This window comes from Gobio gobio (assembly GCF_949357685.1).
Source record: "Gobio gobio genome assembly, chromosome: 11".
Classification (NCBI taxonomy): Eukaryota; Metazoa; Chordata; class Actinopteri; order Cypriniformes; family Gobionidae; genus Gobio; species Gobio gobio.
Window position 1 is genome coordinate 43,515,622 of NC_137104.1, and position 27,585 is coordinate 43,543,206.

At 36.7% G+C, this 27,585-nt stretch overlaps 1 protein-coding gene across 3 annotated transcripts in view; it reads left to right on the forward strand.

Moving 5' to 3' along the window:
- The window catches only part of pvrl2l (PVR cell adhesion molecule related 2 like), a 235,736-nt gene that overhangs the window by 115,758 nt on the left and 92,393 nt on the right, over positions 1-27,585 (forward strand). Inside the window, exon 7 of one of the 3 annotated variants that reach the window (XM_079830089.1) lies at positions 12,670-15,419. The exons of the other annotated variants lie outside the window; for them this stretch is intronic. Coding sequence (XP_079686215.1) covers positions 12,670-13,217 — 548 coding nt within the window. The 3' untranslated portion in view covers positions 13,218-15,419. Of the gene's footprint in view, positions 1-12,669; positions 15,420-27,585 lie in introns of those variants that run through there. 3 annotated transcript variants of the gene reach the window in all.

A 27,585-nucleotide genomic window follows, 5' to 3' on the forward strand; every position in this document is an offset into this window, starting at 1 on the left:
ATTTGATTGTATTTTTTTAATATACCATCAAATATTAATTTGATGATTTGATGGTATTTTGTAATATTTATGCAATAATTATGGTCTATTTTTGCCATTGAAAATGATTTTTTTTTTATTGTATTTTTAATTTTTTTTTTATTATTGCAGTATTTCAGGTTAAAATAGAGACTAGGCTTTCAAAATATTTTTTTTTGAAGGCAGATTAGCGCCCTCTTTTGGAATTATTTAAGAAATCATGCAACCATGGGAGTAATCACTAGAGGTCTCTATGGAGAGGCTTGAGAATTCCCTAGTTCTCTTTTGAACACATTTAATGACTTTTTTGTTGATGGATTTGAATATATATTTAAAAAATCTCTAAGACTATTTATTATAAAGTTTTAGATTTTTTTGTTGTTGTTAGAAATATAGATTTTTTTCTGTGAATTTGTGTTTTTGCAGATTTCCCCTTCATTTCCTATTTTTGACTGAAGAGCACAAGTGGGAGTATTTTTTGTACGACCACTTAGCATGCTCGAATCATGCCCTCACTTTTTGTGTGTGTTTACATACCTAATGCTAGAAAAGTCACCAAGTTTCATATCATTCTGATGAAGCTGTGATTTTTAAAAATTCAAAATGTGGTTCATAGGTTCAGTTTTTCATAGGTGTGTGTGTATAAGTGTGCGTGTGTGTGAGTGGATGTGTCAATATCACACTCTTGATGTTTTAGAGTGTCACCCCTTTACTGCTGTGTATTTTTTTTCAGCAACGTGGCCGATTTGTAGATTGTATACGCAAATATTCTGAGAATTTTTGTGTTTTTGCCGATTTCCCATTCATTTCCTATGGTCGTCATTTATGACCGAAAGACAAAGAATGGTACTTTTTTCTTTACGACCAATTAGCATCCTCGAATCATGACCCCAATTTTTGTGTGTGTTTACATACATAATGCTAAAAAAGTCACCAAGTTTCATATCATTCCGATGAAGCAGTGATTTTTAAAATTTCAAAACAGAAAATTTTCCGGTCAGAAATGACCGAAGAGCACCAGAGGGTTAAGCTGCCTAACGTCTCCCAATTTGGCCAGGTTGGTTAATTTGGTCAGTTTTTATGATTGTAGAGGTGTTTTGGACACTTTTCAATTGGGCAGGGTGGGATATCAACTAGACTGACTTGATCAGGCTTGGAGACTACCTAATCCTTGGCCAGTGGAGACCAGCTTAAACAAGCTAAAACCACTAAAACTCACTAAGGCTGGTTTAAGCTAGGTTTTTTTTCTGACAGGGAACACATGGGGGATAATTCACTTTGAATTGTTCACTACCCAGCCGCAATTTTCATTTTTACCAGCCACATTTTGAGCTGGTATTGTACTGCGCCATGTGTATTTCAATTAAGTCATTAAGTCAGGTGTAAACAGGGCCTAATACAAATGCAGACACGAATGCCACACCATGACAAAGCTCAGCGGATTGCATGCGAGACTTGTGCTGACGCAAAAGGAATTTTAAACCCCTCAACTCCTAAAACTGCACACGTGAATGAGGCTAGATTGCACTGGTTCCCAGTGGATCCACCAGCCTAGCTGGAGAGGAAGTGTGTGTGTATGTGTTTTTGCGTAAAAAGCGAGAAAAACAGACCTCCTTCCGTTCTTTTAAGAATTGTCCTGAAGTTTAATTCACTCTCTTTTTCTCTTCCCGTTTTCCTCCTGCCTAGAAAGGGGAGAGACCGTAGCTTGTGCCAGCCAACAGACTAATCACGCAGCTTGCCAAGAAGGAGTGTTTCTTCATTTCTTTCCCCTCCTTAGCCATTTCCAGACAGCTAATGCAGAAAACTGAAGGCTTTCATTGTAGGCTCTTTCGGGGGAATTGAGAGGCCGTTTAGCTGCTTAAATTCTTGGCTGAATCTTGGTACCGTTTATTGGGGTTGGTAGTGGCTGCACTTAAGGAAACAAACAATTGAGTTTTTGCAGACAGACACAGGCGCACATTTGCATGCATACATGCTAGTGCATGCACAGCTTAAAACAGCACTCAAGGCACGTTCCTGCTGAAAAGTCCGTCGTGTTTTGAATGCATGAGTTCATTGGTCAGCAAGGCATCATTTGTCAACTAGCTTAACCAGAAAGACCGTGCTCTTTGACACATCTTGCCAGCTGCGAAATAATTATCATAGTTTGAGAATTTTGTTTTGCATTGCCGCAGTGCAAAATAAACAAATTGTAGCCAACCACATAAAACACACATAAAAAAGACAAAACAAAAGATTTACAAGCGAGAAAATCCTGGTAAGGCTAGTGCGTGTTTGTCGATGTCTGCTTTACATCTAGACATTACATTGAATAATTAATATTCATGAGTCAAGATATATAATATACATTTATTTTGACCTTCCTACTTTTCCGATCATTTCTTCACCCTCTGGGTAAATAGCATGGCTATACTGGTCCATCATGTAGACCAGCACCAAACATGAACTAAAAAAAATCATCTTTTTCTACTCTAAGCTGGTCTTTTCAACAAGTACTTTGAGAGAAAGAGTGAAATGATGTTCTGGATTGAAACATTAGCTCATGCCGTGCTGATTGCAGACTGCATCACTCCACTGCATTCGTTGATGATCTCAGCCATCAGATCCGGTTCTGTAATTACTAGATGTTCAGATTAATGCTCAATTGTACGGGTCTTCAATTGTTTATTCTTAAAGGTAAACTGTGTCATTTATAATAAACTGTAACTTTTTTAGGGAAATCAACCTACAAATGTCTTATTAGCCAGCTCTCTGCACTAAAAAAAAATCAACTTTCACTGTCGTTAGTTGGACTCAAATCATCCTTGTTCACATTACCTAAAAAACTCAAAATTTACTGAGTTGTTTCTACTAAAAATGAGTATTGTCAGCTTTACTTAATAAGTGTTTGTTCGGTCAACTTAACATTGCTGAGTGAAACGAACAAACCTGGCAGTGGATCTGTAGTTCCCAGCATGCTTTGCTAGGAACTGCATTAGGAGAGTAAATTTAGGGATTAAAGTGTTATTTTATGTTTTTCAGTAAAGGGAAAGATGTTAGTTTATGTTAGTGTTATGTGCAGTTATGTTGGACATTTAGAGAAGTTTCTGTAATTTTGTGGTTACCATTATGCAGAAGAGTGGTGCCTGTGTTTACGCTGTGGGCACTCATATACACACATTTATTGGATGGACTTTCTGTTCTCAATTTTGAATTTGTTTCTAAAAATGTGCTTTTTGTTATATTTAATAGTTTTCCCCTTACACTTGTAGAGCAAGTAGTTAATTTAATAAGGTAAATAAAATCAATAAATGTGTTCACCGTCCTAACATAATCAACTTTTATAAATTTAACATAACGTTATTAAGTAAACTGCACATATAAATATTATGTAACAGTGACAAATTCATATGGTTTGTATTTACTTAAAGAAATTTTGTCAGCTTTACTTGACTTTCTTTTGTTCATATAACTAAATTGTTATTTGTAAAAATGACTCAATATAGTTGTGTGGAACCACTTGACGCAGCTTTAAGTAAATTCAACCAATTATTTTTTTGAGTGTATATAAAGTTGGATATACACGTTTGTTCAACTTTATCTGCATACGGGTAGAATTGTGTGTTCTAAGAGATGCTCCTCAATCTCAATTGTTATTTTTTTGAGAATATTTTGTATTTTTCCGTCGGTGCTCGGCCAAAGATCAGCGCCTCTGCTTCTAGTTTTAGTTTTTTTAATAAACATCTAAAAACACACTTCATCTTTAAATGATGACTTTTTTTGTCCCTCCAGTCCTGAATATGCAGTTGTGTACTCGATCTGATTTGATGTATTCCCTCTCTCAGAGCTTTCATATCATATCAAACAGTTGTTCTGGCACTAGCGCTCTTACCTGTGGCGTCTTGAGCCTTACGGTGTGAAAACAATGTCTGAAACTCAGCATGTGAGATAAGGTGAGGGAAAGACCTCAGTCGACTGACACCTGGATGAAGCTTATCACCCACGGCTTAGCAAGAGAAAACCGAGACAAAGAAAGAGACAACGAGAGGGCGAGGAGATATCAACCTGCTAACATTAAGTGAAATGTCAGAAAAGCGGGCTGCCAAGATTACCTGGCTCTTAGCCCACACCGTCCATCATTAGGGCTCATTACAGACACTCCGAAACCTTAGAAACACGAGGGCTCACCAGGTCTCCTTTTTCTTTGCTTTGATCAATTACAGAATAAAAATGAGGCTTTCTCTGGGTCTTGCTTTTGGCTGCCTTTCTGACCCGGACGGATTCTAATGATTTATTGGGCTTTGCTTAAATAAGCAATGGATTAATGATTCATGCAGAACATTTAAGTATTTATGAACATTATTAGACATTTAGAAACCAAGATTTAATTATGTATTCTTTTAATTAAAATGTTTTTACTTTAGAAAAAAAATCACATTTCTTTTTAAACAACGATAAATTGACTATCAAAGCTGTTTTGCAAAGTTTCTGATGCATCACTTGTGCAATCTACCCTAGAAGTGCAGCTCGGAGCGCTTTAAAGATGTATCAAGCGATGCATCTCTGCGTCTGAATCAATGGAGGCTTACTTAAAAGCACTATTTTTACTGATCCGCTCATTCATTCTCTCTCAGCATTTCCGTACACATGTCAGAGTTTAGAATCTGCCACGCCGCATATACCGATGCTTTAATGTTCAAAAACCGAATGCACGCCGTGCCTAGCCAGATGAAACTGGCTGTGTTTTTTTCATAAACATTTAGTTTTCAGACTCTCATTACTCCTCTCGATTTTCTTTGGGAGAGTGGTCTTCTTTTCTGTGTGGATTATGAGGAGCAGCCTGTCTGAAATGGGACAATGGCACATTTTTCACGAATTTCTCATGGATGTTGACACTGATGTGATGGCGGATGCAATGAACTGGTGAAAAATCATTACAGGATCCTTTTTTACAGCTTAGCTGTAGTTAGCCTGGCTTAGCTGAGCGATTTCTTCTGCTTCCACAATCCCGTTATCTGTCATTATTCGTCATTACCTGAACCTTCTCTCTAATAAACTTGTGCTCTGCATGAAGGGCTGGCCGATAAATGGATCTTGATATGTTCCAACCTTTTGATGATATTCAATATATATCTCCATTCAAAAGGGTGTTCATATTTTACTCAATCAGAGGAGCTGTCATTTCAACCATACAGCCAATTCGATTCAAAACGTGCAATGCAAAAAGTGAAACACAGGAAGTCTAGTTAATAATATTTGTATTAATAACTCAAGACCAATTCTTTTCATTTATTTAACAATAAACAAAGCTATATTTTGTCTTATATTTTGTAAATGTTTTTACCAAGTCATTTTAATAAACATTTCAGAGTGATGCTACAAATGATGCAAAGGACATTTCATACGTCCTCATATTTAAAATAGCTTTAAAAACATACTAAACAATGTTTTATTAAAAATTTTAAATGCAGAATGTGTCTTGTGATGGGTAGGTTTAGGGGTAGGGGTAGTGTAGGGGGATAGAATGTACAGTTTGTACAGTATAAAAACCCTTACGCCTATGGAATGTCCTCACTTAGCAAAACAAACCTGTGTGTGTTTACATATGTATCAGGGGCGTTTCCTCTGAGGAGGCAAGGGAGGCAGTGTCTACTCAAAAAAAACTGAATTAGAAAATAATCGATTTCACAAAAATAAAACATCGCAAATAATACAAAATATGACGTTATAAAAGTCACTCGTTTTTATAAAGTGGCAGTGTCTAACAGCGACACCCGCAGGTGTAGTTACAGCGGGACGCCTCGTCTTTCTTGCCTCCCCTGAGGCCATTGAGTTTTAACAGACCCTCTAAGCATGCGGTGGGTTTGGTGGAAGGGGAATGGAGAATGGTTAAAGGGAAAGTCATGTGAAAGGAGGCAATGCCTCCATCGCGTATGATTGGATATGATCCGTTAAGATTGGATATGATTGGTTTGTGCGTAAAATCCCTCTCTTTTTTGTGCGTGTTCTCGAATTGGCTAATGCCGCTAATAGGAGACGAATTAAAAAGTAAGTAAACAACCATTTCACAGCTTTGTCACTTCAAAATCAAACTTTAAGTGGCCTGAAAACATGATGATTGTGGGTTTTTAGTGAGCAATCAGCTTGGGGAAATTAAAGGTTCATCTTCGTGTCTGTGACCAGTGTACAAGCTTGATGACTGATGAAAATGGGTTGACTATTAAAAAGAAAATCTGAACATTAGTTCACAAATAATTGTTTAAATTGTTACTGATTTTTGTTATTATTTTGGAATAGATGTAAAAATGTGTAGAAACAATAACTTGATGAAATTTATACTTGGTTTTAATAAATAGAACTTTACATAGTTAGTGTAAAAATACAAAATAGAATTGTATTTGGTCTCTTTTTTATGTAATGTCTATTTAACCAGGAAAATTAAGTGTAACAGGGACATAGATTTATATTTGAATATATAATATAAAATATAATATAAAATATACGTGTATGTATGTATGTATGTATGTATACATATATATACACACACACACACACACACGTATATGTGTGTGCATATGATTTATGATTCATCACCTAGCCCTTTTTGCATGTTATGACATTTTTAGAAATCTCATGTTCGACCCAAGACCTGGCGAGGTTGCAAGGTTTTTTCTTTTTATCCGGGTGTTGTAATCCACTCAGCCATGCTCACACCCGGGTCTTTGATGTACAGTGCACATGGTGACTTTAGCAGGACAAAAGAAATCAAGATAGGCACCCTGGGATTATTGCCTGCCACAGATCGAAATGGAGAAACGTGCATGTCAGAAATACCATCCTCCTCCAGAGAAGCTCTACCGCTCTTTAAGCCGTCAACCCAGTGAGCGTGTGCGAGTGTGTGTTCTAGCACGGAAACGAGTGTCTCTGACAATAGGGATATTAGGATCTGCTCAAAGCCCAATTATACATTGAAATCTATTGGATTTAGCACTTTCTAGCAAGCGTTGCACATGACCTATATGTACGCACTCGCTTATGCATCTCAAAACCAGGCCTTCTAGTGTTTTTCAAGTAATTACCTTGTGGAGAACTCAACTCTTTGGTCAGTCAGCCCTTAGGACACTTCCCTGTATCACTTTTGGCAGCACCATTAGTGGTCACCACGTCACCTGTCAGTTAGCCGAGGCTTTAGGAGGACAGCAAGAGAGGTTGGTGTAAGCTGAACGTATGTGCCCTGAGTTCTCCAATAAATCAATACAGGACGTGTGAGACTCGGAAGGGAGGGGCCACCGCAGGCCACGGCTGAGATTTGAGCCTATCCTTTACAGTCAAAGGAAATGCGATCTGTCTGTGTTTGTTCCATCCATCATCCCTTTCCATTTGTACTGCCAAAAACCTGTGTATTTTAGCTGAAATAAATTAGAATATAATGATCGTATTCACGCGGTGCATGTGCAGATCGCTTTGGGTACGCTGTTGTTGTGTGATTGATTGCTTCCATAGCGGTTGTAGTTCTACCTGGGGTAGTTGTTGTGTTATTTTATAAGTGGGAACCATTTACAGTCGAGTGAAAAGCGGACGCCTTTGTGGCGTCTCAGCATAGAGCTCTGCTAGCAATCAGTTTGTAGAGTGCCAAGTAGTCTCTACCTACAACCTATAGGTTAGAAAAAACATGAATAATGCCGTAAATTGATACCCTGAATGCTGTAATTATACTTAGCGTATACTTGTGCCTTGGGAAAGGTGCCGTCTTGTTTTTGAAACTAGCGTGAGTTTTCAGCATTCAAATTGAGTGCAACAGTCAGGTTCCGTGAGTTAATTTTCTGATTGGTTTCTATTAATGTTGAAACCTTTTAAAGACAGGTAAACTGTGAGTTCCAAGGTTGTAAATTGATGGCATATGCTTTTGTTGAAGCCATCAGTTTGTATCAGTGCAACCTATTTTTTTAAAGAATCGCATAAGTGTGATTCCTGGTGGAAAACTAAATTATCCACTATTCTGTAAAGAAAATTCCGCTAGCAAATCACAGCAAAAAAATCTCTGTAGCAGTGTTAATTTTGATTAATTTTAGTCATAGTCTTTTGACTAAAATGCCATTTAGTTTTAGCTGTTTTAGTCACTTGAAAATCTACAGTAGATTTAGTCGACTAAAATCTAATGAGTTTAGTTAAATTGTAATGCATTAATTGAGCATTTAAGCATTACATAACTGACTGTTACTTGAATACATGTCAAAAGTTTAAACAGACTTTTTGACATAATCGTGTTTTTGACCATTCAAGCGCAAAAATACACGAAAGAGAGCTCAATTCACTTTGTTTGTTTGTTTTTTAAAAACATAGTTTTTTATAATTTTGTATTTTTGTTTTAGTTATCAGGTTAAGCTAAAGCTTCAAATAAGTTTATTTATTTTTAATTTCAGTTAACATTTATTTAATTTCAAGAAATAAAGTTTTTTTTTATGGTTTTAGTTAACTATTATAACCCTGATACTTTATTGAATAATATGTGTCAAATACTTTTCTTAGTCTTTCCTCCTGACTATGAATTAAATAGGAATGAAATTAAATATAGTTTGTGTAACCAAAAATGTATATATAATGCGTGACTCGAAATACACTCTTATTTTATTGTGTTATTATTTAACTATTGCAGTTGCAGGCTGCTCTTTCAAGTTCAGATGAGGGAGATAATACAGGCATTGTTACAACCGTCTAAAATATATTACTATATAAACATTGTAAAGTAAACATTGTCATTATTCATCAGCATTAGTTCATAAACAATAACCTGCCATAAATTTGCGCTGTTCATTGATTCAACTGATCTGAAGCGCTGTTTCGTGAGCTCGTAGATTGTGATAAAGACTTCTAAGATCATCTAACTGAGTGACGAAAATTACGTTAATGACGCAACTTCATGTACTTCTGTAATGTATGTGTGTTAATTGCGATAAATTATTTTAACGTGTTAAGGAATTTAAATTAATCGCGTAACGCGTTAACGGTCACGGCCCTACTATATATTGGAATAAATGTAAAATATATTTTTTCTATATATATATATATATATATATATATATATATATTTATACTACAGGGCTGTTGAAAGCTTGAATCTGATGGTTGATGAACGTTCTAATATGTGCAATTGTTTTCAGGGAAACGCACGGCCAAAGTAGTTCCAGGCAGGTCTTTGCCGCATTACAGTTCCATATCACTTCGCCAAATGATTTCAGTTATTTCAAATGTCTTTACAGCCGACAACAGCAAAAAGAACCAAAACCCACAACGACGCTGACCAAGCAAATAAATATAGTAAACAATAGGATAACAACGTTTTTTTGCCAAAAAATTACGTTTTATTATGTACGAAAAGCACATACTCTCTTTCTGCTTTCCCACTCAGACACAAACACAATACAGTAGGTTACAAACACACATTCGTGCAGAAACGTGATTTAAGTTCAGCAACTTAAAAGCTACATGACATTTCTCTCTAGCGAGTGCTGTTCTTACAGTTTCGCATTAATTATTAATTCGTCATCTATTATTCCTTACATAATCAACATCTTTAAATCAAGTTCTCCATTGTTTTTATTTGATTGCAATGCTTTGGAATTCAATGCTTTCCTTCATTAGCTGTTATGTACACAGTCTTGCACCTTTGTCTTTTTGTCCGATTTTCCATTTAAAATTCAATCAAACTTCAAATCAATGTTTATAATGTAATTCACCCTGGTTCTGGTTGGTTTGGTGGATGTTGTAAAAACCCTTTATTGAATATTTCTTTAAAAATCCCTATGAGGAAAAATGAATGAAAAATTCTTCCGGAATCAACACAGCTGAAAAAGTGAGCAGGCCCTGTTGCACACTATACATGTGTTAATAAAGTCCCTCAGAAGTTGTCATAATTTTTTTTAGCTCTCTCACATTATTAGCGTTAGTACGTGTGCAACCAAGCAACATATTCCAGCTATGTATGCATGCAGGAAAACTGACTTTAATGTCGAACGGTTTTGTAGCATGCCATTAACAGAGTGCGGCAGAATAATAATGCGCTGTAGTTATGGCACTTGAGGAGCGTAGCGGACAAGTTAAAGGTCACGAGGGCTGAAGAGGTGCTTTGTTCTCAAGCCCATCAACATTCTTAGACAATAATGACCTTTAACAGCTTCCACAACTCTCTAAGGTTCGCTCTCAATGTGTAGGAACTCAATGTTTTTTCAATAACACTCATAAAGAGTTGTGCTAGTAAATTTGCCGGCTCAATGTTTTATTAGCTCTGGAGTAGATCAATACTCTGAGACTTTCCTGTTGGCCAAGTGCCATCATTTGCATAACAATATCTTAAATTTAACCAAAAAAAGGTTAAGCCCTCACACTGCGGCCTATTCAAAATGCACTGTCATTAAAATTGAAAGTGTCCCGAGAGTACTGCTCTTTTTTCCCCCTCTTAGAACAAGAGCGGTCAAAAAGTAACAAGTCAGTTGTTCGGTTGTACCCAGAATCATGGTGAAGGGAAGCCGCAACCCACCTTTGTCTTTAGTCTCAGTCTCAGAGCTAGATGGTGACCGTAGGGTTCACGGATACTGTCTGCCAGGCCGATGAATAATGGATCCTGAGCCGTGGCATCTGGCAGAGATAGCGACAGGAGAGTGAGGTTAAGAGAGATTGGGGATGTTAGCCGGTTGTGTAGTTGTGTGTATGTGTGTGTATGTGTGTGTCTTAGTCCCACATACAAGCCTGTTTTCAGTAGCAGCGGAGCTTGAAGAGACTTTAATGGCAGTGGACTGAGAGGCACGGCGAAATGGAACAGGGTATCCTAAGAAAGAGCTCTTTTAGCACCTCTCTATCTCCCAGGATAAAACAAACCAGCGGAGGAGCGAAGGAAAAGGGGAAAAAAAGTGTGTGGGAGAGGGAGCGACTGTATGCTTGTTATATTGCAGGAATATTAAGTCGTATCCAAATTGTGTGGGAAGAAATTTAATGTATGTATACATGTTCGCACATATATTTTCATCAGTAGCCTACTATTCAGTCTTTCATAAACTCTTCTCAGTAGTTTTAGAGGCCGTAGTGCGAACATGAGCAGAAACTGCATGATTTTTGGGAAAAAGCCTCTTGACTTGATTCTAGTAGACTGAATCCGTAATGACTCAAATTGTCATGGTAACAGGGGAAATTGCAGGAGGTGGAATTGGTGATTGCTTGACCGAGAGCAAGGCATACGTTTAGAGGAGTTTGCATGCTATGTGGCCTTTGAATTAAAACAACATAGAAAGCTTCAGTTTTTTTTCAGTAGTGATGTTTGCTTAGGCTAGGGTCACTGTTACTCTAACCCTCATAATTATATTCAGACCAATGGCACAATTGCAAATTGCTTTTATACAAGTTAATATTAAATAACTTGCATATTGTTGCTCCGCTAGTTCGAAACAAATCCACTGCAGAATAATTGTTGTGATTCTCCTAGCAACACATATACATTGCAACTATACGACTTGATCAATACATATTTCTATTATGATTCAGAATAGTAATTCTTAAGTTTGTTAGTCTTTTTGAATGATTAAAACTCAAACCTTTGCTCTGGTAGAGCTTATGGACATGATGATATCTTTTCTCAAATTGTGCGTCTTGCTGAGGAAAGTGTGCTCTTGTATTTTAGAGCAATTTAAGAGACTACTTAACAAGACCTTGGAACCTACAAAACCTTAGCATTATAGCAAAAAGCTTTAAACTGACAACCATCACTTTTCTTTCCAGAATCAAGCTGTTTTTTAAATTAGTGAACTTGGTATATATTTAATCCATTTTAGCTTCTTACAAAACCTCAAAGTCGTGCACTTTTTCCTAATTCTGTTGCTTTGCATATTTATAAGGTTAGCTGTATGACCAGCGTTTGTAATATATTGACTGTAATACAGTAATGTAACCAAAATCAATGCAGTGGACTTGCAAAGCATTATTACTGTTCTAGAAGTTGCGCAGACAGGCTCAGTCAGAAAACTTTTGATTAAATCAGACTGTAAATATAATTACTCTTGACTTGACCACTTTATATATATATATATATATATATATATATATATATATATATATATATATATATATATATATATATATATATAATCACTTTCTGTCCAGACTACCTCAGCAGCACATTCCATGCAGGCCCTGTGGGTTGCAGCATGAAATGGGGCTAATCCTTCCTGAAGCAGGTGTTCCTTTAGAGTTTGCGACTTGGACACATTACCGGGAATTTGGTGGGAATGCACAAACCAATTAGCTGACGCTAGCTGGAAGGCTGCGTTTCCAGCATAACTTACGATTTTTCCTCTTTGCATGACCATACTGTGACCATAATCTTTACATCCCTTCTCCATCTGTGTGTTTCTCTTTCTTACTCTCCATGTGTGTAGTGTAATTTCACCTGGTCAGCTCCCGAGCGTAGAAGGAACGGACGTTTGTGTTGTTTTCTTGCCTTGAGAACCGAGAGCGGATCCGGCAAACTTGGCTCACACCATAGGACTTGTAGCTGGGAACTGGGGGCAGCCAAAAACCATTTCACAGTCTAAACTGAACCAAATCGTACACCATGTATGGTGAAGAATAGCTCCCACCACCAAGCAGCAACTTCCTCACATGTGCCCCTCCCCTCCTCTGCAGAGTCGACTGAAGACCCCTCCAGTGCAGGCGTGGTGGCCGGAGCCATCCTGGGCAGCTTCTTGGCCCTCGTTTTGGTCGGCGCGTTGGTCACCGTGTTAGTGATGCGAAGTCGTCGCCAGCAGCATGGATATTCGGGCGACGGCGAGCAGGGCGCTTACGGCAACAAAACCCGTCTTTTTGGAGGCAAGAAGGCCAGTAAGAACGGCACAGGAGCCAACAACAACGGCCCGATCTACACGTACCGCGAAAGCGAGCCGGGAGCCCTGACGGAGAAAAGCAATGACTTCCCGCACATGACCGCCAGCACGCCAACCGCCCATGACATCCTGCTGAGCGGCGAGCTGAATGAAGCGGAGCGCAGGAAGTTCGACGCCCTAAACGACAGCTTGGAGGAAGAGGAAGAGGACGAAAGATACGACCGTTTCAGCGGACTGCCGCCCAGCTACCAAATCCACAGGCACGAGGACGAGTGCGCTCCTTACCTGGATGACGACATGGAGTCTCAGCGAGACGGGTCAATCATCTCCCGGACTGCCATCTATGTCTAGAGGAAGCAGATAATACACCTGACTGATATTTACTTGACCTTTTAAAACAAAGACGGAAACTTGCCATCTGAGGAGTGGAAGCGGAATGGTTAATGTCACATCTGTAGGATGAAAACACCCATTATCAAACACATTAATTTTGCTCGCCTCATGATGCGTACTTTTAATGCAAAATAAGAGATATCATAAGTGATTTGATTGTCGTGTAACTGTAACCTGTTGTTAACGCCGTTCTAGTCAGAATCCGTCCTTCTGTGGTTCATTCACTCCCATGAGCACAATACTCAAGCAGGCCCTTTGAAGTGAATAAAAAGCCTTGTGATTGCCCATACAGGGTTGTCAATGCTACATTGCAACGGTGGCTCGGCAAGCTGTGACCCAGAAGCTAAGGCCGCTCTCGCCATGTTGTATACAGCTTCTTTTCTCAAATGCTGGGAATGTCATCTTCGAGAACAGCTGGATGTTTTGTTAGCTAAACACAAAACAGACAACGCAACGTTCGCTCCAGCATCTGGGTCATTCATCTGTGCCGCCGATCAACTCCAGCAGTGAACGCTTTTCCTTTCCCCCAAAAATGTAGCTCTCCTTCTTTCATCGGATGCGTTGTTACGCTAAAGGAGTTTTCTGAATCACTCAAGGAGTTCTAGGCGTAATAGTGTTTTGTTTTTTTTCCTCTTCGTACTCTCCTGTCAGCCTCTGCAGTGTGTTCCGGGCCATGTTTAATTCAGAGAGTGTTGTGCGTTAGCCATGTGTTTTGGGCTGATGCATGTTTTTCCCCCTCTGATTAATCCAGTTATATCAAAACCATAGAACTGCAGACAGGAGCACACGGAACGCCCACAGCCTCTCGCGTTAGCACGAATCCTTCCTGGAGGAAATGGGCTTGGACTCGGTTGTGTTGTCTGTTTACTTCACTACAACAGATTAAGGCGATTAATGCACATCATAGTTCTGTGGGAAAGGCGGGGCCTTGAGAGAAACACAACTGATGTGCCTTTGAGTGTGGGATTATTTGGACAGCGAAGCGCGGACGGACCCCAGCATGGTCCGTTAAGCCAAGCAGCATATGTTGCCAGGTTCAGCGGAGTCCACGGTCTTGAAAAGCTGCCAGCTGTGAAAAAAGGTCAAGGGACAAGGCGCTCTCAGCGTATGTTCAGCAGCGAGATTAGGCCACTCACTTTACCGCATCCCTCTAGAGCGGGCCAGTGGTTTGTTTTGATGCCTCACGCATAAGCCGACTTTTTTAAAATGACAAAAGAAGACATTTCAGACATTTTGTCAACTATGTGTGTGTAATGTGCGTCCAGATGTGGATTAATTTGTCTCTCGTGTCGGCGAATGCGTGTTTTGCATAATATCAAGCTGCTTGTATGGATGCTTTGACAGTGCTTTGAATTACTTGAGCCGTGACTCATTCATCCTTGGTTTCACAGCATCGAGACTTCGGTGGAGGGAGGTTAGAGCGATAATGACAAAGAAGCAACACACTCACCAATGCGACGCTACCCAGAAAGAACTCTGCATCCAGAAAAGCAGATATAGCACGAGTAATTTGGAGATTATACTATCTGGACCCAGTGACTGTAAAGACAGTAGTTACGCTAGCCCACACTGTTCACCCACGCTGCAGACTTGCAAGGTTGTTAATTTTTTTCTCCCTCCCTAAAGCTCCTCAAGTTGCCTCACTGCACTGAAAAATAAGGATGGGAAAGCTACTTTTCTGAGAGCTGCTCAGGCCTTGAATTTTTTTTCGACGGAAAAAAGAAGACGGGGAGCTTAATGCGTCAGTCAATATTGTGTTGTTTCAATAGTAAAGGTATTAACTTTACCCGTTTATGAAATTGGAGTCGATGTCGGGCGGATCCATGCATTCAGAAAGGCCTGTGATGTCTTGTGAGTTACTGTGCTGAGACGACTGTTGTGAACATTTGACTTTAAAATGCTATTCGAGACTTGAGAATACTAAAAGAGCAATGCTGCCAAATCAACTTTTCACAACTCTTAGTATTCGTGTTTTAATAGAATCTTTGGTTGAACTTTTCGGAATGTTACTATAGAATGATAGTATTAAGGGTTAAATGTGATGCCATGTTCTCATTTGCACAATCCTAAGGCAACATAATGATTAATTATTGAAATTATTGGGTGAATCTTATAAAACCTAACAAGAATATGTCGGGGTCACATTTTACTGCAGAATCTAAAGAAAGAATTTAGTAACTTTATTTTACATAAAGAAAATTAAGTCACATTGATGCTTTACTGCAATTTATACCGATTTAAATGTAAAGAATCGCGGTCAAATTGATTAATCGCGATTAATCGCATCTAACATAAAAGTTTGTATTTATATAATACGTGTAAATATAATGTATGTTTGTGTGTTTACGTGTGTGTGTGTATATATATATATATATATATATATATATATATATATATATATATATAAAATATATAAACAATGTTAGATGCGATTAATCGCGATTTAATATATATATATATATATATATATATATATATATATATATATATATATATATATATATATATATATATATATATATATATATATATATATATATATATATATATATATATATATATATATATATATATATATATATATATATAATATATGTATATGTATGTACACACACACACACAGACACACAGTCAAACCAAAAAAATACCAGACACCTTCAACATTTTCTCCCATTATCACAGTTTATTCGCTATAGTTTAGAAAATGATAATAAATGACAATAATTCAGAGTTAAACTGTCAGAATAAATTAATCTTGATAATGTCAGATAACTTTGATAGAATCTTTTTAGAACATTTTGGTTCCATATTTTTATACATTTTTCTGGTAGTCCATTGTATGAAGAGTTTTTGGGCATACTATGGCCCCGTCCACAGGGAGAAGCGTTTAGCTGTATATGTAAAAATGTTGTATCGTATCAGCGTTTCGTCCACACGGATCCGCCGTTTTGGGAGCCTGAAACCAATATTTTTTGAAACCGGGTCCCAGAGTGGATAAGTCTGAAACCGACACCCTTGCGTTTTCTTGTTTACAGCCGATACGTATATTTTGTGAAACGATGATGTCATCACACCACGTCCCGCACGGTAAAAGACTATAAGGGATACAGCTACGGCCACTGGGCATGCGCACATCAATATTGCGTCATTTAATTACTGTATTTGCATTATTGTAAGGGTAGGTTTAGGGTTGGAGTAGGTGTAGGCGTTAATAAAACACAATGTGGTAAGTAGCAAATTTATTTATTTTTATTTTATCGTGAGATTTTGCCTCACTTCCGACCGTTGCTGTACCCCTTCTAGCCACAACTCTTCTTCTCCGTTTTTAGTGTGTTTCTGTGGCAGAATTATAGCGCCACATACTGGCCTGGCATGTAATACTACATTGTTTTGAGTCGGTTTCAGTGATTTTGTGTGTGCGCAGATATTTCTTGAGACGAGGGGAAAAAAAGATCGGATAAGGAAAGCTCTGGCTTCGTGTGGATGTGGCCTATGTCACAGTTTACTTTATTTTGCTATCCTCACTTACATAAAAGTGTCCTGCACCCACTAGTAAAAAATGATATCTGGTGTCTTTATATTTTTTGGTTTGACTGTATATATTCAAATTAATACAAGATATTGAGATTACGCTAATGACAATTTATGAAAACATCGGTTTGATTGTCAAGAATATAATGCCATAATGCAAAATAGACCATATATTTATGTAACTATGTACTGAATTTAGTTGATGTTTGATTTTGGAGTGAAATATGACCTGGACTTCGTCTTATCTAGTAATGTTAGGAGATGAAAGATACCATCTATCCACATGTTCTCAATATAATAAAAGAAAAAAGTATGTTTTGATAAGTTGATGTAAGTGCCTTCTGGGATGTGTTTTTAGGGTTGGAGGCTTGCCACAATTTATGCGATGTTGAAATCCCTATATATTGTAAATGAATGCCAGACTTAAAGACTGCAATCAATCAACGATATTAAGGAAAGAAGAAAAACAAGACTGCCTGAGCAACGGCAAATTGCCCCCACGTGATGATCCTTAATTGCGCCACATTATGGTGCAAGTCATTATTAACTCATCAGCTGTGGATGTCATCCCGAGCTGATTTCAACTTGTTATTCATTCACTCTGAATGTTGTGTCGTGTTGTCAGGTTGTGACACTATTTGTATGAAGAACACTTGGACTGAACGCTGTTGCCTGGCGTCAGACTTCCTGTTTCTTTCGTGTAAAAACTGCAACTGTCCACAGTTTCATATCACATCACGTAACTGCTGTACTACAACAAAGTATCTTTGTCAATACTTGTGAGAACGATCTATACTCTCTTCTTTTTGTTTATCTGTTTAGTTTGTTATAAACTATGGATGGAAAACCAGTGTTATCCTGTGAGGTTTTGATGGTGTGTATTATGACGTGACGTGTCCTGTGTGTGAGATATATATATATATACTGTATATGTATGTATTTATCATCAAGAAATCCAGTGAGAGAAACGTGTTATTTATCGGTACTGTAAATAACAGATGTAGTGGTCAATTATGGCCAACACCAAATATAAAAGCAGAAGTAGTTTCATAGCCCAGAGTAGATGAGAATAACCTCAGCTGCCTTGAGTCCGGTGATTTCGACAGGCGGGAATGCTGCGAGTTCAGCAGATGTAGCCTCCCCGACGCACACTAGTTAGTAACTGGCTCGCGGCCTGTGTCGAAAGTACAGTACAGATTGACATTAGCACACAAACTTTTTGCACTGACAACTTTTTGCTCTCTCACCTCTCACCATGACAAGACGTCAACAACACTATACTCGACTGTAGCGGGTGGATCTCACGCACATGTCCTGGTCATATGACACCCATGACTCAGAGGAAAGAAATAACACATTACATTTTGTTTAAAGATGATTTGTAGATCATTTTTTACCACAGGGTTCCAACGGTCATGGAGAACCTGGAAATATGGAAAAATGGAATTAAATGTTAAAAGTCAAAAGTGCATTATTTTTTTCATGATTGTAACAATCTTAAATGTATTACATTTATTTTATTTAATCTGAATGTTGTTTAAATGTAAAAAGTATTTAATCAAAATATAAAATAAAAATATATCACTTGAAAATTAACTCAAGTAAAATGTAAATGTTTTAATGGGACAAATTTAATTTAGTTAATTCTGTGATGTATTTTTGTTATATTTTGAAAAAGTTTTTTCAATATTTCAATGATTATGACATAGAAAATATGCATTTTTATGAAAAACGCTAGAAATCATAATGGTCCTACACATAGGAGAATATATATTTTCTTTTTTTTCCCCTTTTGATATTGGGCTGAAATGTGAAATCTTAAAAGTCATGGAAATTCATTGGTCAAATGTGCATATTTATTTAATCCAAATGTAATATTTAAATGTTAAAAATATTTATTCAAAATATAAAATAAAAACAGATATCACTTCAAAATTAAGTCGAGTAAGATGTAAATGTTTTAATAGTATTTTAATTTATATTTTGAATAAATATTATACATGGTAAAGAAAATATGCATACTTTTTATGAAAATAATGGTAAATTATAATTGTCCTATAAATAGCAAAATAATATTTTTTTCCCTTTTCATATTGGGCTGAAATATCTTGTGCATTATTTTATCATGACTAATGGTCTTAATTTTATTACGTTTTATTAATCTGAATTTTCAAAAAAATATTTATTCAAAACATAAAAATAAATCACTACACAATTAGCTCAAGAAAAATGTAAATGCTTTAACGGTGTAAAGATTTTACATTTGAGTTATTTTCGTAATTTTATATTTTGTATTTGTTTTAATCCAGTATTTCAATGATTATGGTAAAGAATTTGTGCATAATTTTCATGAAAATAATGGTACAGTGCTAAAAATCAATAATTCCATAAATCGCAAAATGTATTTTTCTTAATTTCTTCCTTTTGATGTTGGGCTGAAATATGAACCAGGCATGTTATTTTTGTGAGATTCGCCCTCAAATCACCCCGCACACACTGTGTCCATCCAGGATTTATTCTCGGCAGTTAAAAGCAGCGTGAGAAACTATTACGCTGACATACACCAGTATTATCCTGTTTAGTAAAAGACATTATCAAGATTCATATTACTTTCTTCTGTTCCTCTCCGGTCATGGGGTTTTATAACCCTGAAAGACTCCAGATGAAGTGGGAAGCGCTGGGGCAGTAATCCTCTGTGAAAATGGTGCCACAGCGGGCAGAACACTGCCAGGTTAAAAAACAATGTTTCTGGCATGCAATTACGCAGCCTGTCCGCAACCACTACTCTTAATTTTTGACATCAGAAATGGGTTATGGCATCTCCGGTTTACATCTGCCTCTAGTCTCAAAGCAACTCGGAGCCATTAGACAAAATTGCGATTCCACACGTGTTTTCATGGCCTGTTCCCTCTCATCAGCTACTTGTGAATACTATAAATAAATTAGAGAACTAGCAAACACATTACTAATTGATACGCAGCCCTGCATTACCTCCATGCCATTCGGTTGTTTTGCGTTTGGCTTTTTTTGTTTTCATTGTGTAAGATATTTAGTCTCTTTTAAGGGAAAAGGGTGCTTTGGCATCACAAAGATGTTCCACTGATTACCACTTACAGAAACACTTAAACGTGTGTGCTGTGTTTATTTGGAGCGGAAACAAAACCGTGTACACTTTAAGTCCCAGTTTTGTCCTGTCACATTATTTTTGTATACTGGTTGTAATTAAAACCTGGTGGATTTCTAAGTGCTTTGTCTGACGTATCTGTTTGTTGACTTCCCATTTTCTGCGTCTTGTGTTTTGCGAATGTTTCGCTGGAGCTCTCATGAGGATGAAGGTTGAAGATTCGCAGCTTAAAGCTACTGTAGTCCCCAACAGAAATGACATTCTGACCCCCGTCTGACAACCCAAACTCAATCCTTGAAGGATGTTGATGTGTTTTTTTTTTTTTTTGTACGGCAGGAATAGCATGACGGGCTGCTACACTCCTCGAGCACGCGTCCCAAAAAGTGGGTCACATGTTGTGAGGGGGATCAGCGGTGGGATGTGCTCTATTAGAGGTCAAATCGACAGTGAAACATGCTGTTACACAAACAATATTAACTGAAACCTGTCATAGTCACTCAGATACATAAAACCACAACCAGTTAGACAGAAATATATATGGGCCATTCTACAAACACAGAGTTGGAAACATCTTGGGAAAAAATGTTATGTATGTAAATTGTATAATATCTAAGGTAAACATTTCTAGTCCTGTCCCACCCCCACAACTCCGCCATTTTGGCAAGAGGGGCATTTTGACATACCCAAAATGAAAAGGCTACTGCTCATAAGTCATTCATAAGTCCAACATTTGAGAGTTTACTGCTGAAGACTGTTCAACTGACTGTTATTAATATGGAAATATATACACTCTTAAAAAAATGGCATTAAAAGTGGTTCTTTGGCTCATACTCATAGGGGAACCACTTTAAGTGCTGAATAGCACACCAAATCTTGGTGCTTCAGTGGTTCTCCAGCGGGTCTTTGGGATGACTGAGGTGCTATATAGCACCGCTACCATATACAGAACCTGTTCAGATATGGTGCTATATAGCACCAAAAGTGGTTCCCCTATGATTAACGAGCCAAGAACCACTTTTAGTGCCATATAGCACCATTTTTTGTAGGTACTCAAAGAAGTGTAGGCTCAAACATAAAAACAAAAATATTAAGAATATATTTTTAAATGTATAAAAATATTTTGTGAAAGTAGTATAAAAACTTATAACCACAACTAAAGTCATGCTTCATTTCAAATCTGAGGATGATATCTCAAAAATTATGAATTCTACGAAGCATTTTGTCAGACCATAAAGAGAAAGCTAAGATAAGATGCTAATCAAATATGTTATTGGCCTGCAAACAACCATTGCAGTCTTTTGTCTAATGTCTGGCAAGGAGAACAGCTTAATTAATTCTCATATTGTATTTTCAGAAAGTATTGGGATATTTTTCCTCTCCCCAAATTTGTCACTACCGAAACACAACAATATATTAATACAATATTAATACAGTAATATTTTAATAAGAAGGGTTATATTGACCTATTAAGATTTTGTCTACATCTACCTTGTAAACATATTTTTTGCTATTTTATCAAAATATTTTCACAGGTAAATCAATAGCAATTACAATTTTAACAATATTCCAAGTGAAAATGAGATTTGTTGTATTTTGAATCCAATCTTTCTTTGTAAAAGGCATAAAGTTAATCACACTGGTTTCAAAGGTAAGGATTCATTAGTTTGAATATACATTGAACCAAACACTATCATAACATCTTAATTGATAGTTCAATATGCTTTATTTTTGACAAAACATCCCATGTTTCGGTCATGACTGCTCATTTTCGGTAGTGACAGTAATGACCACATCAATTTACAGAATTTTAACTCTCATAAAACATCCAAAAATACTAATGATTTGCATAACTGTATCCTAAAATTGTTTATTTTCAACTTAACCACATTTCGGTCATGACTGTTTCAGTAGTGACAATTTTAGATAGTTTTGAGCCTTGCTCAAATATGCTAATCAGCACATGGTTAGCTAGCACAGTTAAAACTAACTAACATGCATACAAAATATTTTTTTTAATGGAATAATACCCAAAAAACTATGATGTCACAACTGAAACTTCACCACATGTTTCGGTAATGACAATTTTAGATACTTTTGAGCCTAGCTTAAAGATGCTAATCAGCACATGGTTAGCTAGCACAGTACTGAATAGTTAAAACTAACACTTTTTTTTTTTTTTAATGTATGGAATAATACCCAAAAAAACAATGATGTCACAACTGAAACTTCACATGTTTCGGTAATGACAATTTTAGATACTTTTGAGTCTAGCTTAAAGATGTTAATCAGCACATGGTTAGCTAGCACAGTGCTGAACAGTTAAAACTAACTAACACAAATAAAAAAAAATATGGAATAATACCCTAAAAACAATGATGTCACAACTTCACCACATGTTTCGGTAGTGACAATTTTAGATACTTTTGAGCCTAGCTCAAAGATGCTAATCAGCACATGGTTAGCTAGTACAGTACTTAACACACATAACTAAATTTTATGGAATAATACCCAAAAAAGTACTTAATTGCAGAATAAAAAGTGTTTGGTAGTGACGTTCCGTAAGTAACACACAGATTTTCAGACTTTTGAACACATTTACTTCTAAATGGTGTACTATCTACTCACCATGTATCTATATGAGAAAGAGGGACACAATAATATTTCCTGATCAAAAATGTAGGGGTGTAGTTAAAATCAGTCTCAGCCAATGGACGGAAACATACACTTTCGGTAGTGACATAAAAATGTGGGACTTTTTTTTTTTTACATAGAGTTTAATGATTTACAAAGAAGATATATATATATATATATATAATTGTTTTTAACTTTTTTTTTATCAAAAAGATGTATTAAAAAACAACGATGGAAAAAGATGCAAAAGTTGACAATTAGGGCCACCTTCCAATTGAAAGTACCCAATAAATTATGATTTTCTTTATATTAAGCATACTGATATTTTAAATGTTATTGCGGGTTTCAATTGATAATAGAAGGATCTTACTAAACATCTAGGATTTGAATACTTTAATTGCTTTTTAAATGTGTTTTTGGTTGTGGGTCAGCCTCCGATGCATTTTTCAGGATTCTTTGTTTTATTTGAAAGGGAAATCTTGTGTTAAAAATATTATTGACAATTTCGATCAATTCAACACATCATTGCTGAATTCATTTCTTTCCCCAAAAAATCTTAACTTTTGAACGATAGTGTATATGTATACAAAAATATATACCTGACCAAACTGCCTGAGGGTTTCCAGAGGTATCCTCCACCAGGATGTACACACAGGAATCTCACACCTGTCCCTTTATCCGAGTCTTGCTAATGGCTTTTGACAAACCTGCCGTCCATTGTGGCCTCGTTCTCATTGAGGCAGCGAGACGCAGCGAGCCTCCCCTCAGCCTTGAGGGCCCACTTCAGGCACCCGCATCTGTCGTCTTGACAACGCTCTGCCACTGTTCTGTCACCACCTCCAGTCTCTCTCATTCCTTCCCTGCACAAGGACGCGAGTCCACACAGGGTCTACTCTGCTTTTGTGCCAAGCGCAGTCGCTTAGTTTATGAAGAACACTGACTAGGTTGTAGGAGACCTTAAAATAGCTCGGTATTACTGTTTGATTAGAACCTGGGGAAAGGCATAGTACATCAGTGGTTGCTATTGCCTCGAAAAAAGAGTTATCTTCCAAAAGATGATCTCATGCTGAGATGTTTGTCATTATTTAATAACATTACACAACTGGAATTGGAATTCCTGAAGGAGTGCCACACTAGGCCATCTGCCAGGTGCTTTTATCCGTAGGGAACAGATACACAACGGGGTGAATTCAGGTAAATTGGCTTTTTGCCATTTTATTTGATTTGACATTTATATATACAGTGGGGTCCAAGAATCTGAGACCAATCAGCGCTCAACAATACGAATGGCCTGAAGCCAGTGTGAGAGCGTTTCCAGCCAGTTGACAGAACTGTCACTTATCCCTTCAGGCCAGTGCTGCGATGCCAGCCAAACTTCTACATTCATTGATCTACAAACATTCCTTTTTATACCTTATTGCAAACAGAACGGCATGAGATAACCAAGATTGTTATCTAGCTGGCTGACGTGCAGTCTTGAAAGAGGTTTTTTTTTTTTTTTTTTTGGCAAAACTGTTTTAGAATTTATATAGCTACATTTATAAAATTGTAAATAAAATATTTCACATTTATTTAAAAATATAAATATTATTTCATATAAAAATACACTATAAATATCAATATTGACACTGCAATTACTTTGTGTTTAAAGTTGGGACATTTAAAATTAATTTAAGAATGTTGTCTACAGTATTGAAAAACTTTTATAACTTGTATACCTAAATTAGCTTTTTGTAAAGAAATTGTCACATTTATTTAAAAAAAAAAAAAAAAAATGATTAGTTCTGGAAAATATAAAAATGGTAAAAACATCTTTCTTTTCCGTTTTTTTTTAATTAAAAATTATATTACCAACATAACTACTGTGAAAAGTTGAGACAATCAACATTAATTTAAGAATTATATTTTATATTGAAAAACAGTTTAAAAATGTATAGCTAAATTTTGTTTTTGTAAAAAGTATTAAAAAAAAATTCACATTAAATGAAAAATATAAATAAATATAAAGATACATGATAAAAAGATCAATGTAACAATGTTGACATAACAAAAGTTGAAACAATTTACATAAAACATTTTTTATTTTTATCTTAGTATAGATAAAATAGAATAGATACATTTTCTTTTTGTAAATAAATAAATTGGAAAGACAATTTAACATTGAATGAAAAATATTACAATTATTTCTTAAAAATATAAAAATGCATAGCTAATATCAATACTCAAAATGCGCCTACTGTATTTTTTTATGTAAAATGATATTACCAGCATAACAACTGTGAAAATGTTAAATGATTAGCATGAATGTGAGAATGTTGTCTTAGTTCTCTTCTTATCTGCTTTAGTTACAGCACTTGATGTATATCTATATTTACATGTATATATTTGATTAGTGATTATAAATAGTGCAAACTCTTAAATATGAAAATATCTTAGAACTCTTTCAAATTAAATATTAAAATAAGTATTTTAAAAAGGTGAAATACTATTTATTTCCACGTTTGAATGATAAAAACATCATATCATAAAACATCATATTTTCTGTGGTTTCAGTCTTGTGAACCCCATATATACAGTCAGTGAAGGCACCATATTTTATTTAACACAAACTCAAAAAAAAGCTTTGAAGGAAGTACAGTCTGTTTGATGTGCCGTCCCATTTTAAATTTTAGGTCACGTCCAATGGAAATTTGTGAAATAACTTTTTTTTTTCTTTGTTCACTTCAATTAAAAATGCCTTTGACTCTGACTGAAGTCTGTAGGTATGAATATGTAAACAAAGTCAAATATGTGAAAGACATACCAGAACTGATGATTTTTTTTAATGGGGCGTTTTGGGTGTTTCACTTTTTCTCAGGTAACAAGAAAAAAAGCCTAGTTGCTATTGAAATACTCGAGGAATGTCGACCTGCCCTCTTTCTCGCTGTGCTTCTCTTTTAACACGCATTTTCCCCGCTGCTTCTCTCAATGAGAATGTTATTTTAATGGCACACTGAGGACTGATAGGCCTCAATTATTTTATGCGGCAATTTCCTCAGAGCTTTTTTGTTTGTCTGACATGGCTTCATGGCGTGGACGACTGGTCATAGGTCTAAGGTTTGCACACAAGTATGGATGCTAAACAATTTCAATTCTCCAGAACTACATTTTTTCTAAAGAACAGGGAAGATAAAGTTAGATTTTTCCATCTGGAACTTTTTTTCCCTCTTCCTTTCAGACTTCCCTTCAGTCATTTTTTATAGTAACTTGCATCAAGATCTTTTTACCTCTAATAGGAAGAGGGTTGTTCATTTATCTAGGCGCTGCAGTTTTGCAAATTTCCCTTTGAGCCTCGAGAGGAATGAAAGCTCTTTTTAACCAATACCTATTACCTCAGCCATCTGTTCCCTGGGCGTGAAATAATTCACAATTTCTCCGATATTATCTTTTTCATTTCGCCTTGTCATATTCATTTGAATTATTTTATTCCTGTTCTTTAAGTTTTATTCGTTTCACAGTCTTGGTAAATTCACCCTTTTGTGCTCGGGCTCATTATGGTTAACACCCCCACTGGATGTGAGATTTTATTAGTCCTCTTGCCTCTAACCCCCTCGTGGGGTCTTCAGAAATTAAGACATTACCCACCAAACGCTTCATGCTGAACTAATGAGCCACTGAAACATGCCAGTGGGGGACTTATTTTAAACGCAGCCTTTTCGCACGACTATTTGCACTCTGTATTATAGATAAAATGGGCTAAATATTTGTTACTGAAGGTGGCTTGCATTGTACCAAACCTGCTTACTGAAGCTTGAGCTCTCTACAGAGCCAGCCAAATGACATCCAACTCCCCCTTTCTAGACCTAATGGGTGGAGCTTAACCTAATTAGGTTTAGGGTGTGGCTATACTTTCAAGCCCCACCCATTATGTCCATTGGCTCTGCAGAGAGCAGCCTCTGGTTTTTATTTTATTTTGAGCTCCAAATCAGCTTGTACTTTTATGTAATGTATTGCCGTGACAGATCAAGTTGAGTTGGGAACGTTGACCTGACTGCTGCCATCTGGAGTTTAGATGGACTTGTGGTAAGACTGAGTGTTATCGTCCATTAACATCAATAATCAATGTGGCGTAAAAGCCATGGCCTAGCGTTTAGCACACATACCTCGACATGGTGTGTAGAGCTCATGTGGCATATCCTGATCTTGCTTCTTCTCTGGATCATTTCCTGTCCTTTTTTGGCTCCCTTCACTAATTAAAGAGGCACAAGGCTTAAAGTACAGCTAGATTCTAACAGATGTTAAAGTTCAGGTTCTTTTACCATTGCAAAGGTTAGGGTTTGTAAGATTTTTTTAAAAGTATTAATTACAATACACCTTTTGACATTTATCTTGATTATATGTAAAAATTAACATGCAACTAGATTAACAATGACTGATACTTTCACACTATTTATTAGTTCATGATAACTATGCCTTAACAATGTTAAAGATTTTCGTATTGCCATTAGAGGTTTTAAGTTTTTCTATATTAAAACATATATATCTCAAAGATGCACCGTTTTAGCGAATGCTTTCATTTTGGAGACATGTTGATCTCTTTGAACTGTGAAAGCAGGATCATCATTGCTAAGTTGGCTTTTAGTTTCAAATGGAAGAGCTGCTAAATGAAAGTGTTTTTTTCTGAATGTCCTGAAGGTCTTCCAAGGCAGGTTATCAAAAGCCAGATTAGGCTACGAGTTCGTTCTAGTGCCAGATGTAAACCACCAGAGCAGTCGTAGTAAAGCGTCCTGCTCAGGGGCATGACTGTGCTGGACAGATCAGGGCCGTAACCAAATCACCCCCCCCCCCCCACCCCTTGCAGTTGGCTGACTCTCCCTACCCGCCAGCACTGGAACTCAAATCCCTCGCCCTCGGGTTGATGGTCTGGTCTTCCAGCACGCGTGAACTCGCCAAGAGGTCAAAGGGCGCATGGGCTGTCTGGCTGCCGTGGTATTGATGTTTTCTAATGGCTTGTCTGTGTCGGCTAATGGAGGGATTGGCTGTTACTTAAATCTTATATTT